Source organism: Dendropsophus ebraccatus, chromosome 10 (assembly GCF_027789765.1).
Source record: "Dendropsophus ebraccatus isolate aDenEbr1 chromosome 10, aDenEbr1.pat, whole genome shotgun sequence".
Classification (NCBI taxonomy): domain Eukaryota; kingdom Metazoa; phylum Chordata; class Amphibia; order Anura; family Hylidae; genus Dendropsophus; species Dendropsophus ebraccatus.
Genome location: NC_091463.1, coordinates 51,282,567 through 51,294,803, shown reverse-complemented (window position 1 = coordinate 51,294,803; position 12,237 = coordinate 51,282,567). Strand labels below are relative to the sequence as shown.

Here is a 12,237-nt window from a genome sequence, read left to right as displayed (position 1 = left end):
AATTTCTTTTTGTGCCAATGACTCAAATCTCTCTGGTCTGGATATCACCTCTCTGTTATCTATGATCCCAGATTGTTTATCTGATAAATCTTTCATTTTCTCTTCCGGCTTTCTAAACTCAACATGGACAAATCTGAACCTCTCTCCCCTTACTCTGTCTCTGCCTCTGCCTAGTTTTCCTTTTAATTGTTAACCATGACATAAAAAGCCATCCACAAACTGTCTCCCATACATATCTGACTTGATATACTGTTACCGTCCCTCACACAACCTCCAATTACGACAAGACCTCAGTTTAGGCTCCTCCCATGTTTGTACCTCATGCAACTGACTCACTACCGCAACACATCTGGTTGTCAGCCACCATCAAGACCTTCAAAGACAACTTGAAAAACTAACTCTTTAGATCAGGCTACAACCCACAATAACTCTGATGCACACTTTGACTAGTGGATGAAGATTCTTCTTAATGTCAGAACGGCCCCATCAGCCAAAGAACACACGTTTAATGCAGCCTGTGTGTCCATGGAGTCCACAACTGAAAATATTTCTACTAAATGTCATTTTAAGGGGATCAGTTTTTGGGCAGCTGCTAAGTGAATGCCAAGAATATTTGTCTGCATAGGGAGCTTGAAGGAGAATTAATCCTTGGTCAAAGTATAGTTTTACCTTAAATATAGCATTTGCTGATCAATATATTTAAGATTGAATTGGTTCAACCAATCTGCAGTACCACCAGATATAAGAGACTAGGTTTTAGCTTTGCAATGCCAACAGAGATCTACATTTTTCACTGGATTATTAGCACAGAGACTGGACAATATAATATGGTCACATCTAACTATAGGAAGCTGGGTTTCTTGCAGGTAAGGAGGGGCAGGATAATGCCATGCACGCCTTACTTCTATCACAAACCTTTATATATTACAAGCATCAATGAGTTCATTTAGGCCCAGATATGGAGAAAGCCATTGACAGGGTGGACTGGACTTTGATTAGATGGTTTCGATTTTTTTTATAATGATAACTTTACCTTCTTATATGTAGATGCAATTCTCTCTATGAACACAAAACTCGCTATATATTCCCTTTCTCAACCATTTAATATTCTCCACAAAACCTGACAAGGACGCCCACTCTCGCCTATTTTATTCCTGCTTTCCCTTGAACCATTCATTCAAACAATAAGAGAAGTGTCTGAGATCCATGGTTTTTGTGTTAGACATCACACTCACAGAACAGATGCCTACGCAGATGACGTCATGATTATTATATGCAATTCCACACAGACTTTCCATAAGCTTGCAGCAAATATTTTCTAAGTATGGAGACCATTCAAATATCAGAAGTGCTAGAAATCACACCTAGACCACACAAAACAACTTCCCATTTCAATTGCCTACCTTTAAAAAGGGGTATTCTGACATCAGGTAAAAATAGCACAAATGCTTCAGAAACATATAGTATTGCTTTCCTATGTGCCCCAGTTCTGAAATCCCCCAAAAATCCATTTCTTTTATGTGTCTGTAACCCTTCCTGTATGAGTTGGGAAAAGTTGGGTAAGTTGGGAAAAGCTGCTGTATCATTCCTTGTCTGCTCTTCTGCCTGCGGTACTGATCAGCACATGGCAGCATGGCTTATGCACACATGCATTTCCTGGAGATATTATCCATCCAGGCCTCCTGAGACAGCAGATGTTGTATTTTCTCAGGAAGGAGTAAAATGCTGGGGAGTTTGAGACACTACCCATTATGTAGTTCTTTCATTTTCAACTTCCTGTTAGGGGTATATCATACTATAAGTCAGTACTATTAGTAATTACACTACATGAGTTATGTATTTGTCCTCAAGACTATTTTTTGTCAAAAATTCTATATGCAATAAAAACAATCCAACTCCATGTCCCTTCCTTTTTACAAAGTCTGCAAAAGTATTTTCTAACTACTTATGGTGCAATAAAACACTCTTCAGAAATTTGATAACTTGACCAGGCACAAAACCCCTTTGGGGAAAAGGATCTTCCCTATGGAAACCTATGTCATGAAACCACAAACCATAGAAGAATCAGGCACAAATAGATTGTGGGTTATAGACTCTTGACTGTCCATCTATGATGGCTAAACTTCTTACTGGAAAATCACACAACTTTACATCGAGATTGCAAGTGACATACACATCTTGGATGGTTCAAACTCAAGAATTATGTCTGCAGCATCATCAACAGAAGCAGGTTATAAAAAGTTGGTGTCCTGTTTCAAAGACCAAGATCCAAGCTCTCTAATCCCAATTATTAACCTCCTAGATGTTTCTGGAATCTCTGAATCTAGGTGGTTAGACAGAGTGAGGGAGTATCCCTCTCAGACCACCAGGGACCACATAATTTCCTAGGAATGTATCTAGAAATCTAACACAGGCCCCAAGTCTCCCATGTATGTAAGCCTCTTCCATGTATGTTAGGTCCTGTCAGAGACAGAGTTTTATAAGCTGTATCTCAGTAGAAGGTATTCATAATTCACTGAACTACAGAGTGCAATGTATCTTGAGATGGGTCACATTTTAAAAAATGTAAAAACTTACAAAAATCCCCATTTTACTAAAAAGCATTGATTTTTTGGGAAAAAATTCTACACATTTGATGCTGTGAGCATAGGAGCTGAGCTTGCTTCACAGAGTGTGAGGCCTTGCTGCCATCAGCAACTACACAAATACACAATCTACACAAATCCACACAAATACAGTGCTAATAAAAACTAGAGATCATGGCAGAAAAAAATGATGCCCCATACAGCCCTTTAGGTGAAACAAGAAAAGCGTTGTAAGAGTCACAATAGTGCCATTTTGATCATACCAATTTAATTATAATTATGCCAAAAACGGTAAAACATTAGAAAAGCTATATAAACGCGCCTATCGCTGTATTCAGACTGACCTATAGAATAAAGATATCATGTCAGTTTTATCGTAAAGTGCATTACGTGAACACAGAACCGCTCAAAATTTGCAGAACTGCACCCCAATGTGACCCCATAAAAGATATTTTGGGGGGTTTCGTCAGTCATTTCATGGTACATTGAAAGACACCATTACAAAGTACACTTGTTCTTTAAAACAAACAAATAAGCTCTTACATGGCCCTGTAGATGGAAAAATAAGAGAGTTATAGAGGGCGAGGAGGAAAAAAACTAAATACAAAATTGAATATTGTCACGGTCATTTTAGTCTCTGTCCTTAAAGTGTCACTGTCGTGATTTTTTTTTTTTGCAGAAATCAATAGTCCAGGCGATTTTAAGAAACTTTGTAATTGGGTTTATTATCCGAAAAATGCATTTTTAGCATGAAAAAGCAGTTTGAAGCTCTCCCCCCTGTCTTCATTGTTCTCCTATGGAGAGAGCTAAAGAAAAGACCAAAACAGGACAACAAAGAGTTAATCTACAAATCCCTCACGGGATATCTCTACTGACCATCACCAGTGACCTGTCTGAGCTCGGATTACAGCTGTCACCCAGCTCAGTGCCTGTAATCCTCTGTTATCTGCTTTCTGCTGCCGGCTAACTCCCTCCTTCCTCCTCCCCCCTCCCCTCTCCCTAGAGCAGACAGGGGACGTCTCCTGCAACAAGTCACAATTTTCAGATTTTTCAGAGTGGATGAAAAAGAGGAAGGAGGGGGGGACCTGGGAAAAGGCTTTTTACATGCAGATAATGGCAGATTTGGCTAATAAACCCAATTACAAAGTTTCTTAAAATCGCCTGGACTATTGATTTCTGCAAAAAAAAAAATACGACAGTGACTCTTTAAGGGATTAATTATGTAAATAACTACAAAAGGAATATTAATGATAATAAGCAAACTCAAATCTATTCATAAAAGTAAGACACACCCTTCTGTAGACAGCTTTTTAGGGGTTTTCCTTGTCATTGAAAAGCAAGGTAATGATTGGTTACAAATATTTCTTTTATGCAGCTCAGGTAGAAAGGGTCTCTGTAATGAATTAAAAAGGCAACAGCTTTCTACTAAATATTTTCTACCCAGTTTCTAAAGTGTATAACTAGAAGAATCATATCGTAAGCCTCAGTAGGGGCAAATTGTGTGACATGGCATTATGGAATATATTGCTGCTATATACGCAACAGCAAATAAAAATAAAGGATAGAATGTTTTAAAGAAACACCATATGCTGTATCTCTGTTGGATTTGGCTTAAAGGGTTGTCCAGTGAAAATCTTTTTCTCTCAGATCAACTGATGTCAGAAAGTTATATAGATTTGTAATTTATTTCTATTAAAATATCTCAAGTCTTCCCATACTTATTAGCTCCTGTATGTCATGCAGAAAATGTTGATTTATTTTCAGTCTGACACAGCACTCTCTGCTGACATCTCTGGCCGAGACAGAAACTCATAGAAAACCTCTCCTGCTCTGGACAGTTCCTGTCTGGGCCAGAGATATCAGCAGAGAGCAACGTGTCAGACTGAAAATAAAACAACATTTCCTGCATGACATATAACAGCTAATAAGCATGGGAAGACTTGAGATTTTTTTATAGAAATAAATTACAAATAGAGATAAGCGAACCGGGTTCAGGGTTTGAGTCGATCTGAACCCAAACGATCGCCATTTGATTAGCGGTGGCTGCTGAACTTGGATAAATCTCTAAGGTTGTCTGGAAAACATGGATACAGCCAATGACTATATCCATGTTTTCCACATAGCCTTATGGCTTTATCCAACTTCAGCAGCCACCGCTAATCAAATGCCGAAAGGTCGGGTTCGGATCGACTCGAGCATGCTCCAGGTTCGCTCATCTCTACTTACAAATCTATATAACTTTCTAACACCTGTTGATTTTAAAGAAAAAGCTTTTTGCTGGACAATCCCTTTTGTGTAAACTATATTATATGACTCAATGGGGCTCACAATCTTCATTTCCTTATTTTAAATACATATGCTAAGGAAATGTAACACAAGTTCATGTTTTTTAAAGAAAAGGAGAAAGCTAGAAAACCCAGAGGAAACCCACACAAATATGGGAACAACAGATAAACTCCACACAGATGTTCACCCTATGGTTCATATTGATAATTTGCAAAATTCAAGCCAAAGACTCATAGAGCAGTTTCCTACAGTCACTTGCTCATGGCTAATTCTGAAACTGCAAATGAAGACAAAGATATATGACATCATCGTCTAAACGTGCCCTGCAGACTGAAAACCCTTTGCCAACTCTTTTTGGATGAAAGAAGCCATTCTTGTACGTACATTTCTGATCCACTTGCTAATCTGCCTATATCCTCAACGTTAATGAACAAAATAGGATTTGTACTAATGCTTTGTTAGCAATATTCCACAGCAAATAACCCTAAGGTTACATTTGTTTTTCTTGAGCTTCTTTCCCCTTAATGTGACTTGCAAACAGAGCGTAATTGAAGAGCAAAGCTGACTGTAAAGGTATACATACAACAGCAATTTTTGCAATGACAGTGCAGAGAGGGGATATGAGATCTGTGTGCTAATGAGCTGACACTGCAGAGGCTGAGGAGATGTAGTGGAATGCACTACAACAGCATAGCACAAAAACACAGGTGGCTGCTTTCTATAAATTTTGATCTATGGAACCTTAGCATAATTCATATTAATTCTTGCAGGGAGTTGTTAGCTGCAGTGGAACACCTTCCCTATTATTGCTTCAATAACTCACTTAAACCATTTTCTATCTGCCTTGTGCATCCAATGCATCTTGATTGTCTGTAAATGACATCAGTGCAAAGTATTGACAAAATCATGTATCTTAATAAATAAGCGTTTCATTGACTATGAGAAGCATTCTGTACTATGGAGGGGGGAAGCGAGAGTGTGTGTGTCTGCATATATGTACATAAGTATGCATGTGTGTTGGTGTCTGTATGTATTTGTGTATCCATAGATATACAGTGTGTTTGTGTATGTACGCATATGTATTTGTATGAATACCTGTTTACAGTATGTACTGTATGTATCTATATGTGTCTATGTGTCAGTGTCTGTATATGTATGTCTATGTATAGGAGTATGTGTGCATATGCATATACATATAGGACTGTGTGTTGTGTCAGTGTATATGTGTATGCATGTGTTTTGTATGTATGTGACAATTTCTATCTCTATGTGTTGGTGTCTGTATACGTGTGTCCATTGATGTATGTTTGTGTGTATATATCTGTTTTGTATGTGTGTGTGTATGTGTCTATATATGTATCTGTATGTGGCAGTCTTTATATGTATGTCCGTGTATATGTACAGTAAGCATGTATGTACATATGTGATTGTGTGAGTTTCCATGTTAATGTGTGAGTCTCTATGTGACTGTGTGGGTTTCTGTGTGTATGTGTATATGGGCCTGTTTTTATGTATGTGTATGGCTATGTTCCCACAACATTTTTTCCTCCCCGTTTTTTAAAAGAAAAATTACATCTTTGGGGTTAAAATGACAGCTGTAATTTTGCTGTTTGGACACCTGTCAGTGCAGTGACAGCTGTTGGTACATTATTTAGGTGGACTTATTGGCCTTTGGGTGCATCCATTTAATTTAACAGTAAAAACAGCGAAAGGACGGTTAAAAAAGCAAAAACTGTGTGTGAACAACTAAAAATTAATGTCCAGAGTTTGCCAAAGACGTCCGAAAATAATTGTCATGACGATTATTTTGACGTCTGCCCAGACAAGGTCCGTTATTTAATACACTGTGTGCATTGGACGTCCGACATTCCATTGATTTTTATGCATTGTATTGAAGTCAATAAAATTGCAGCAAAAACCAACGTCTTTTTAAATAGCAAAAGCGTGTTGTTTTTTTTTACCTAGTGTGAACATAGCCTGTCTTTATGTGTGTCTATGTGTGGGTGTCTGTCTGTATAAGTGTGTCCATGTATATTTTCTGCATGTGTATGAACATGTAACTGTGTGGGTGTCTGTGTGTATGCACCTGCACATATATTTTTGTGTTTGTGTTCTTGGTATATGTGAGTTTATTTAAAAGCAAAGGACATTGAAATGATTTAATAAACTCACTGAATTCATATTACTGTTCTAACATATTAACAACTGGAATAGCAAGATAAAGAATGGAGTTCATTTTCAGAGTTCAATATACCTATCTGTGAAAGCCCTGCATGGTGTTGGCCTTGTAGAGTAACACTTTAAAGTGGCTTCTGAAGCAATATCACCAATTGCATTTGCCTTAATGGAAGATGGAATTACAGACATCCACTAAAGAGTTAATTCCACTAAGTTATAATGTGAAGCCGGGTTAGACCACTGTGGAATTCAAGGACAAAGCTTTTGTAGCAGCTGCATTATATACATATGGGGATAAGAGGGTTATTTATCAAGAAACAGAGAGCGTCTCCAAGACTAAAATGACATAAATTGTATCAGTTCTGCTTTCTGTGGCATCGCTGCAGGACGTTCTTGGCACTCTCATCACTTTGGAAGCAGGAGTCCTCTAAATCTTGAGAAGAGTGTTTTCCTCTAACAGGCATAAAGTGAACAAACTACATCATTCTAGCAGTCCTGTCAATCACATCTGGATAAGTGACCTCGCTAGTGCTGAATGAAGCCTCCTTTTTCTTTTATCTTTTAGCCAACGACAGCAAAATGAAACAAATTAATTTATATTGATACAATTTACTGAGCAAAATTAAAACTGATGACTTGGCACTTCCCCTTTGCTTAGTACATACACTTTTTCATGTTCAATGGCTCCATGCTGGGTAAGGCTTTAATTTTTTTTGGAATTAAAAGGTAAAAGCTTTCTGACACTTGAGAAATTATTGGTTTTCATTTGATCTGACAACCTGAACATTTTTATTACTAACAGCTCTGGCTCAGCCTGACTGATTCATTACTTGCTACTTGGGTTTTTAATTTGGGTTCAGAAGGCATTTAGCATTGACGGTCTACCCGCACATTCAATGTAGAAAAATACAGATGTTACCATCATTACAAACACCCAACAAGTCCATTTTTGTTAATTCCCATGACACGCCACAATGTGTTACATTGCGTCGGATTGTGTAATTTCCTTTATTTCTATAAAGAAATATTGTTGATTGAAATCAATTACTGAAAACTACGTCTAAGAGCTTTGTGCATTTAGGTTTAATCCATTCATTGATATTTGAGCAATGGTGTTACAAAGCCAACCTCTTGAAGGGATTACTTTGATTAAGGATTAAGGAACTAAAGTGTTTGATTGAAATGACATTCATTCAGCAGAAGAAGCAATAGATTGTATAATGTGTAGGCGTTCAGTACCTGGGTGAACTTTAGCAGAATGTTTTTAATACCATTACCACATGGGTAAAGTATAATTATTCGTGGGCCGATGACAAGAAGCCAGGGGTGACTTCTTATATGGGAGAGATCAGTTATTCATAGCTAAATTGCCATTGAAAAATAGGTTTGAATGGAAATAAATTTAAAATAACCAATTGCCAAATGCTAGGAAATGCCCAGAAATCATCAGATAGTATACAAATACACTGCCCCTTAATCAGTCTATGAGTGTATTGGGGTTGGGGGGGGGGCTGGAAGGCCCTATTACTATTACTGCAGATTACAACATCCTGCACCACTGGACTTTGAAGCAGGAACAAGAACTTTGATCTATTGTAAGGAATCCCAACCGACCAGCATCTGTTTTTTATTATAAGCTCTGGTACTGCAGCACAGTCATCCACAGCTCTGGCTAGGTTCTGTCTCTATTCCGGTTAAAATCTAAACATACATACGCCTTACATTATACAAACCCTAATATAAATTTGCTCCTGGGGGACTATGTTCAGCAACACTACACACATCTATTTCCCCAGCATACTTATTATTTCATGTGGCCCACAGAAGCGAAGCGAGCACTGCAGAGAAGAGCTCATTAAATACTATGCAATAAAACTCTGATGTCTTGGTATTCTTCAGAATTAGAGCATTCGCCAGCATATCCTACAGTACTATGTTCTCAGCCAATGAGGTATTTTCATGATGTGACAGGGAGCACCAGATCTCAATGATTGTTAATTCATGTCCAGACTTTGAAAGTGCTGCATTAGATGTTCATATATTTAACAGTGGCTCGGTATTATCACAGAAGAAGAAGAAAAAGAGAAGGAGAGACAGGAGGAGATGTAAAAACGCACAAATATACGGATGAAAAGAGAAAGCAATTGATGAGAGAGACTAATCCAAGGAGATAGGAAAAGATAAAGAGATGCAGGGACAGCAATAGAGAGAGCGGGGGAAGGAATAAGAGGCAGCCAGTGAGATTTTGGTATTTCCTATACTTTACACTACATGTTACTTTTCTCAATAATGCAATGTGTGAGATGAAAATGACATTTCCAACATATTAAAACACTTTGTTACTGCAATAACCACAAGTCTGACCAAAACTCAATTCTACTAAAAAGCTAGAGAAGCATCAACACATTTCATCTTAAAGCACATAGATATCTTACTTCCTAAGGAAACTTTTAGTAAGCCTAGCATGCTTTTTATTGCTGCACACTTCTCAAATGAAAGCACACTCAAGATTTGAAGCAACGCTTAGATACTTACAGGCATTGGTCACAGAAAAGCTGTTGGATGAGTCTAAGTGATCTACATTGTGAAACAGCTGGAAGGGCCTCTCTGTGTTATTTTGGTTGGTGTTGTGCAGCTGAACTGCAAATAAAAATGCACTGTGTTCCTGAATTGTGTTTTTCATGAAAAGTCCACCTAAAAACATAAAATAAGGGGAATAAAAAATAAATCAGCATATATAAAAAAGTATACTTTTCCACCTCTGAGGATGACACTCATCCCCCTAGACATAATGCACTTATGTGTGAGACACAATACATCCTTACATGACCAGTCTACTCAGTATAAAATACTTTTATTGCTAACATGAAGCCTTTGTCTTGAAGGGGTTAACATGCTCTAAGCCCCAGCAGTGCTCCTTTCTGCTGTAATGTGTCTGCCTTTCTTTTAATACAATTTGCTGACTCCAGTTCTTCTACAGCTTCCATCAAGAACAAGACGAGCAAACCTATTCAGCAGTGTACAAGATGTGACTGAAAGGAAGGCTGTGTTTCTTTACATACTGCCCATTATGCTCTCCTTCCCTGTACAAATAGCTGGCTCTAAATGAATTCCTTGGCTTTTTTTGGGGGGAAGGAAGCATTGCTCTACACAACTTTTCTGCAGTGTGCTGAATCCCTAGCAAGCTCTCTATAGATCTCTGCAAGCGCTTTGCTACTTTAATAAAAAGCTGCAGTGACTCAACCCTTATTATGGGTACAGTATGCCTTAATCGCCCTCTATATCTGCATTCTGTCTATTTCCAGAGAGGAGAGAACAATCCAGTCATGGGAAGCTGAAAAATGATACATTAAATATATATGCAATAATGATAGTATTGTACATGAGAGCACAGGATCCAGTGCATGAAGTTGGGCAATGTCCTAGTAATGCAATGCATTGAGGGGTATGAAGGCAAGCTGCTGCCTTGTGCACCACACTGCATACAGTACAGGGAGCATGCATGGCTATACAAGATCTGCATATACTAGGATATATGTGCTTCCAAGCAGCATGCAGTCACTTACCTATGTTAATAGTGTTAGGGAAGCCTCCATAGGTCTCGCCTGCAAGGCTTAGCAGCAATAGGAAGACAGTCTGCAGCTCGTTTTGTCCCATTTTCACAGCCTTAATTTCTAAAACGAAACTGTCACAGCCCGGGCATTCAGCACTTTGCAGCTTCCCTCTCCTACAGCAGCAGCAGCAGTAGCAGCAGCACCATGGACAGCTCCATTGGCTGCACACACTGCAGTTCTGTCCCCTTCTCACTATAGAAAATCAAGGGGACTTTTCCCAAAGATGGTGGTGAAGAGAGAAAGGGAGTGAGGAAAAAAAAAAAAAAGAGAGAGAGAGATCAGATGAATAAGGCTCTTCCAATTGGACCAGTAGGGGGGTTATTGATCAAACTTGATCTGACGTTGAGTTAAAGCAGCATCGTTGAGCTCAGCCTCACTGCAGCCCCTACACGACTGCAAAGCACAAGCTCTGCATTTGTCTACAAGGAGATGGAATCGATAGAAGCTCACAAGCCTCACGTGGACCAAAGGTTAACCCTTTCATCCCTGAGGACAACAAAGCCCTATGTGTCTCCAAAATAGCATGCTGTTAGGTGTCCCAGGAAGCAGCTGCACCTCAACAAAGAAATGTAGAAGGAGCATCAGGAGTCTTTATATCCTCCTGCATATCTCTGCTGTGCCAGCATGTAAGCACAAGGCAAATGCCCCCCTTTACATTACTGTAGTCAAATTAGTGATGGTTGTAGAGGCAAGCAAAAGCCTTGCTGCTGTCTGGATATGTATAGAGGCAAGGTAATGTTTAGCTGCATACTTTCACTTATCCACTTCTTCCTATAGTAGTGTCTTTATTTTTTTTTTAATTACATTAACTGCATTGTAATAATATTTAAGCCTTGTATATAGCAATACTAAATAATGTTATATATGCATCAGGTGCAATTGATGACATCTATAGCTGACTACTAGACATCAAGCATCACAGAGCTGCTATTCATACAAAGCACTTGCATCAGCTAGGGCTATTCTGCACCAAACTCTAGACACATTGTAGTTGTATGCAGAAGAAAAGTGACATTCTGCAGTGCACTGTGCTTTCAGATGTATTGATCTGAATTGATTTTATTTTGGCGATCATATGTCCAGTAAAACACGTCTTGAATTTCCCAGGAATCAATATATTGTACTTATTTACATGATTGTGCCATTGGTGCTGCCTGAATGGTCCCTGCATCTGTAGCTCCTTCTGTTCCAGTCTTGTCTGGAGGGCTGCTTTCTAATTTAGATACTTTCTATACAAATCAAAGTTGCCAGTTTCAGGTATATTACAATTTTCTATTTTGCATATGTTATAGTTGCTCTATGCATTCCAGAGCAGATGATGAGTAATTCAGACAGTAGCTAAAAATATGCAGCATATTTGCCTCATTGACATCAACATACAGTATATCAAAGGCTATATCTGGATAGAGAATTGCACCTTTAACCCAGGTTTTTGCCTGATACAACATTTAGAAACAATAGACAACTATAAAATAATGGGAAAGAGTGGCATAATTTTATAGTTAAATAATATATCTCTATTTATCACAATTTTATTCTAGTTTATTTGCAAGACAGACAGAATCATGGATGTA

At 38.4% G+C, this 12,237-nt stretch overlaps 1 protein-coding gene across 1 annotated transcript in view; it reads right to left on the bottom strand.

The window, feature by feature from the left end:
• Positions 1 to 10,706, bottom strand: part of GRIA3 (glutamate ionotropic receptor AMPA type subunit 3) — a 246,832-nt gene extending 236,126 nt beyond the window's left edge. Inside the window, exons 1-2 of the mRNA XM_069985508.1 lie at positions 10,616 to 10,706; positions 9,585 to 9,743 (exon numbers count right to left, since the gene is read on the bottom strand). Coding sequence (XP_069841609.1) covers positions 9,585 to 9,743; positions 10,616 to 10,706 — 250 coding nt within the window. The remainder of the gene's footprint in view (positions 1 to 9,584; positions 9,744 to 10,615) is intronic.
• Between the last annotated feature and the right edge of the window lie 1,531 nt (positions 10,707 to 12,237).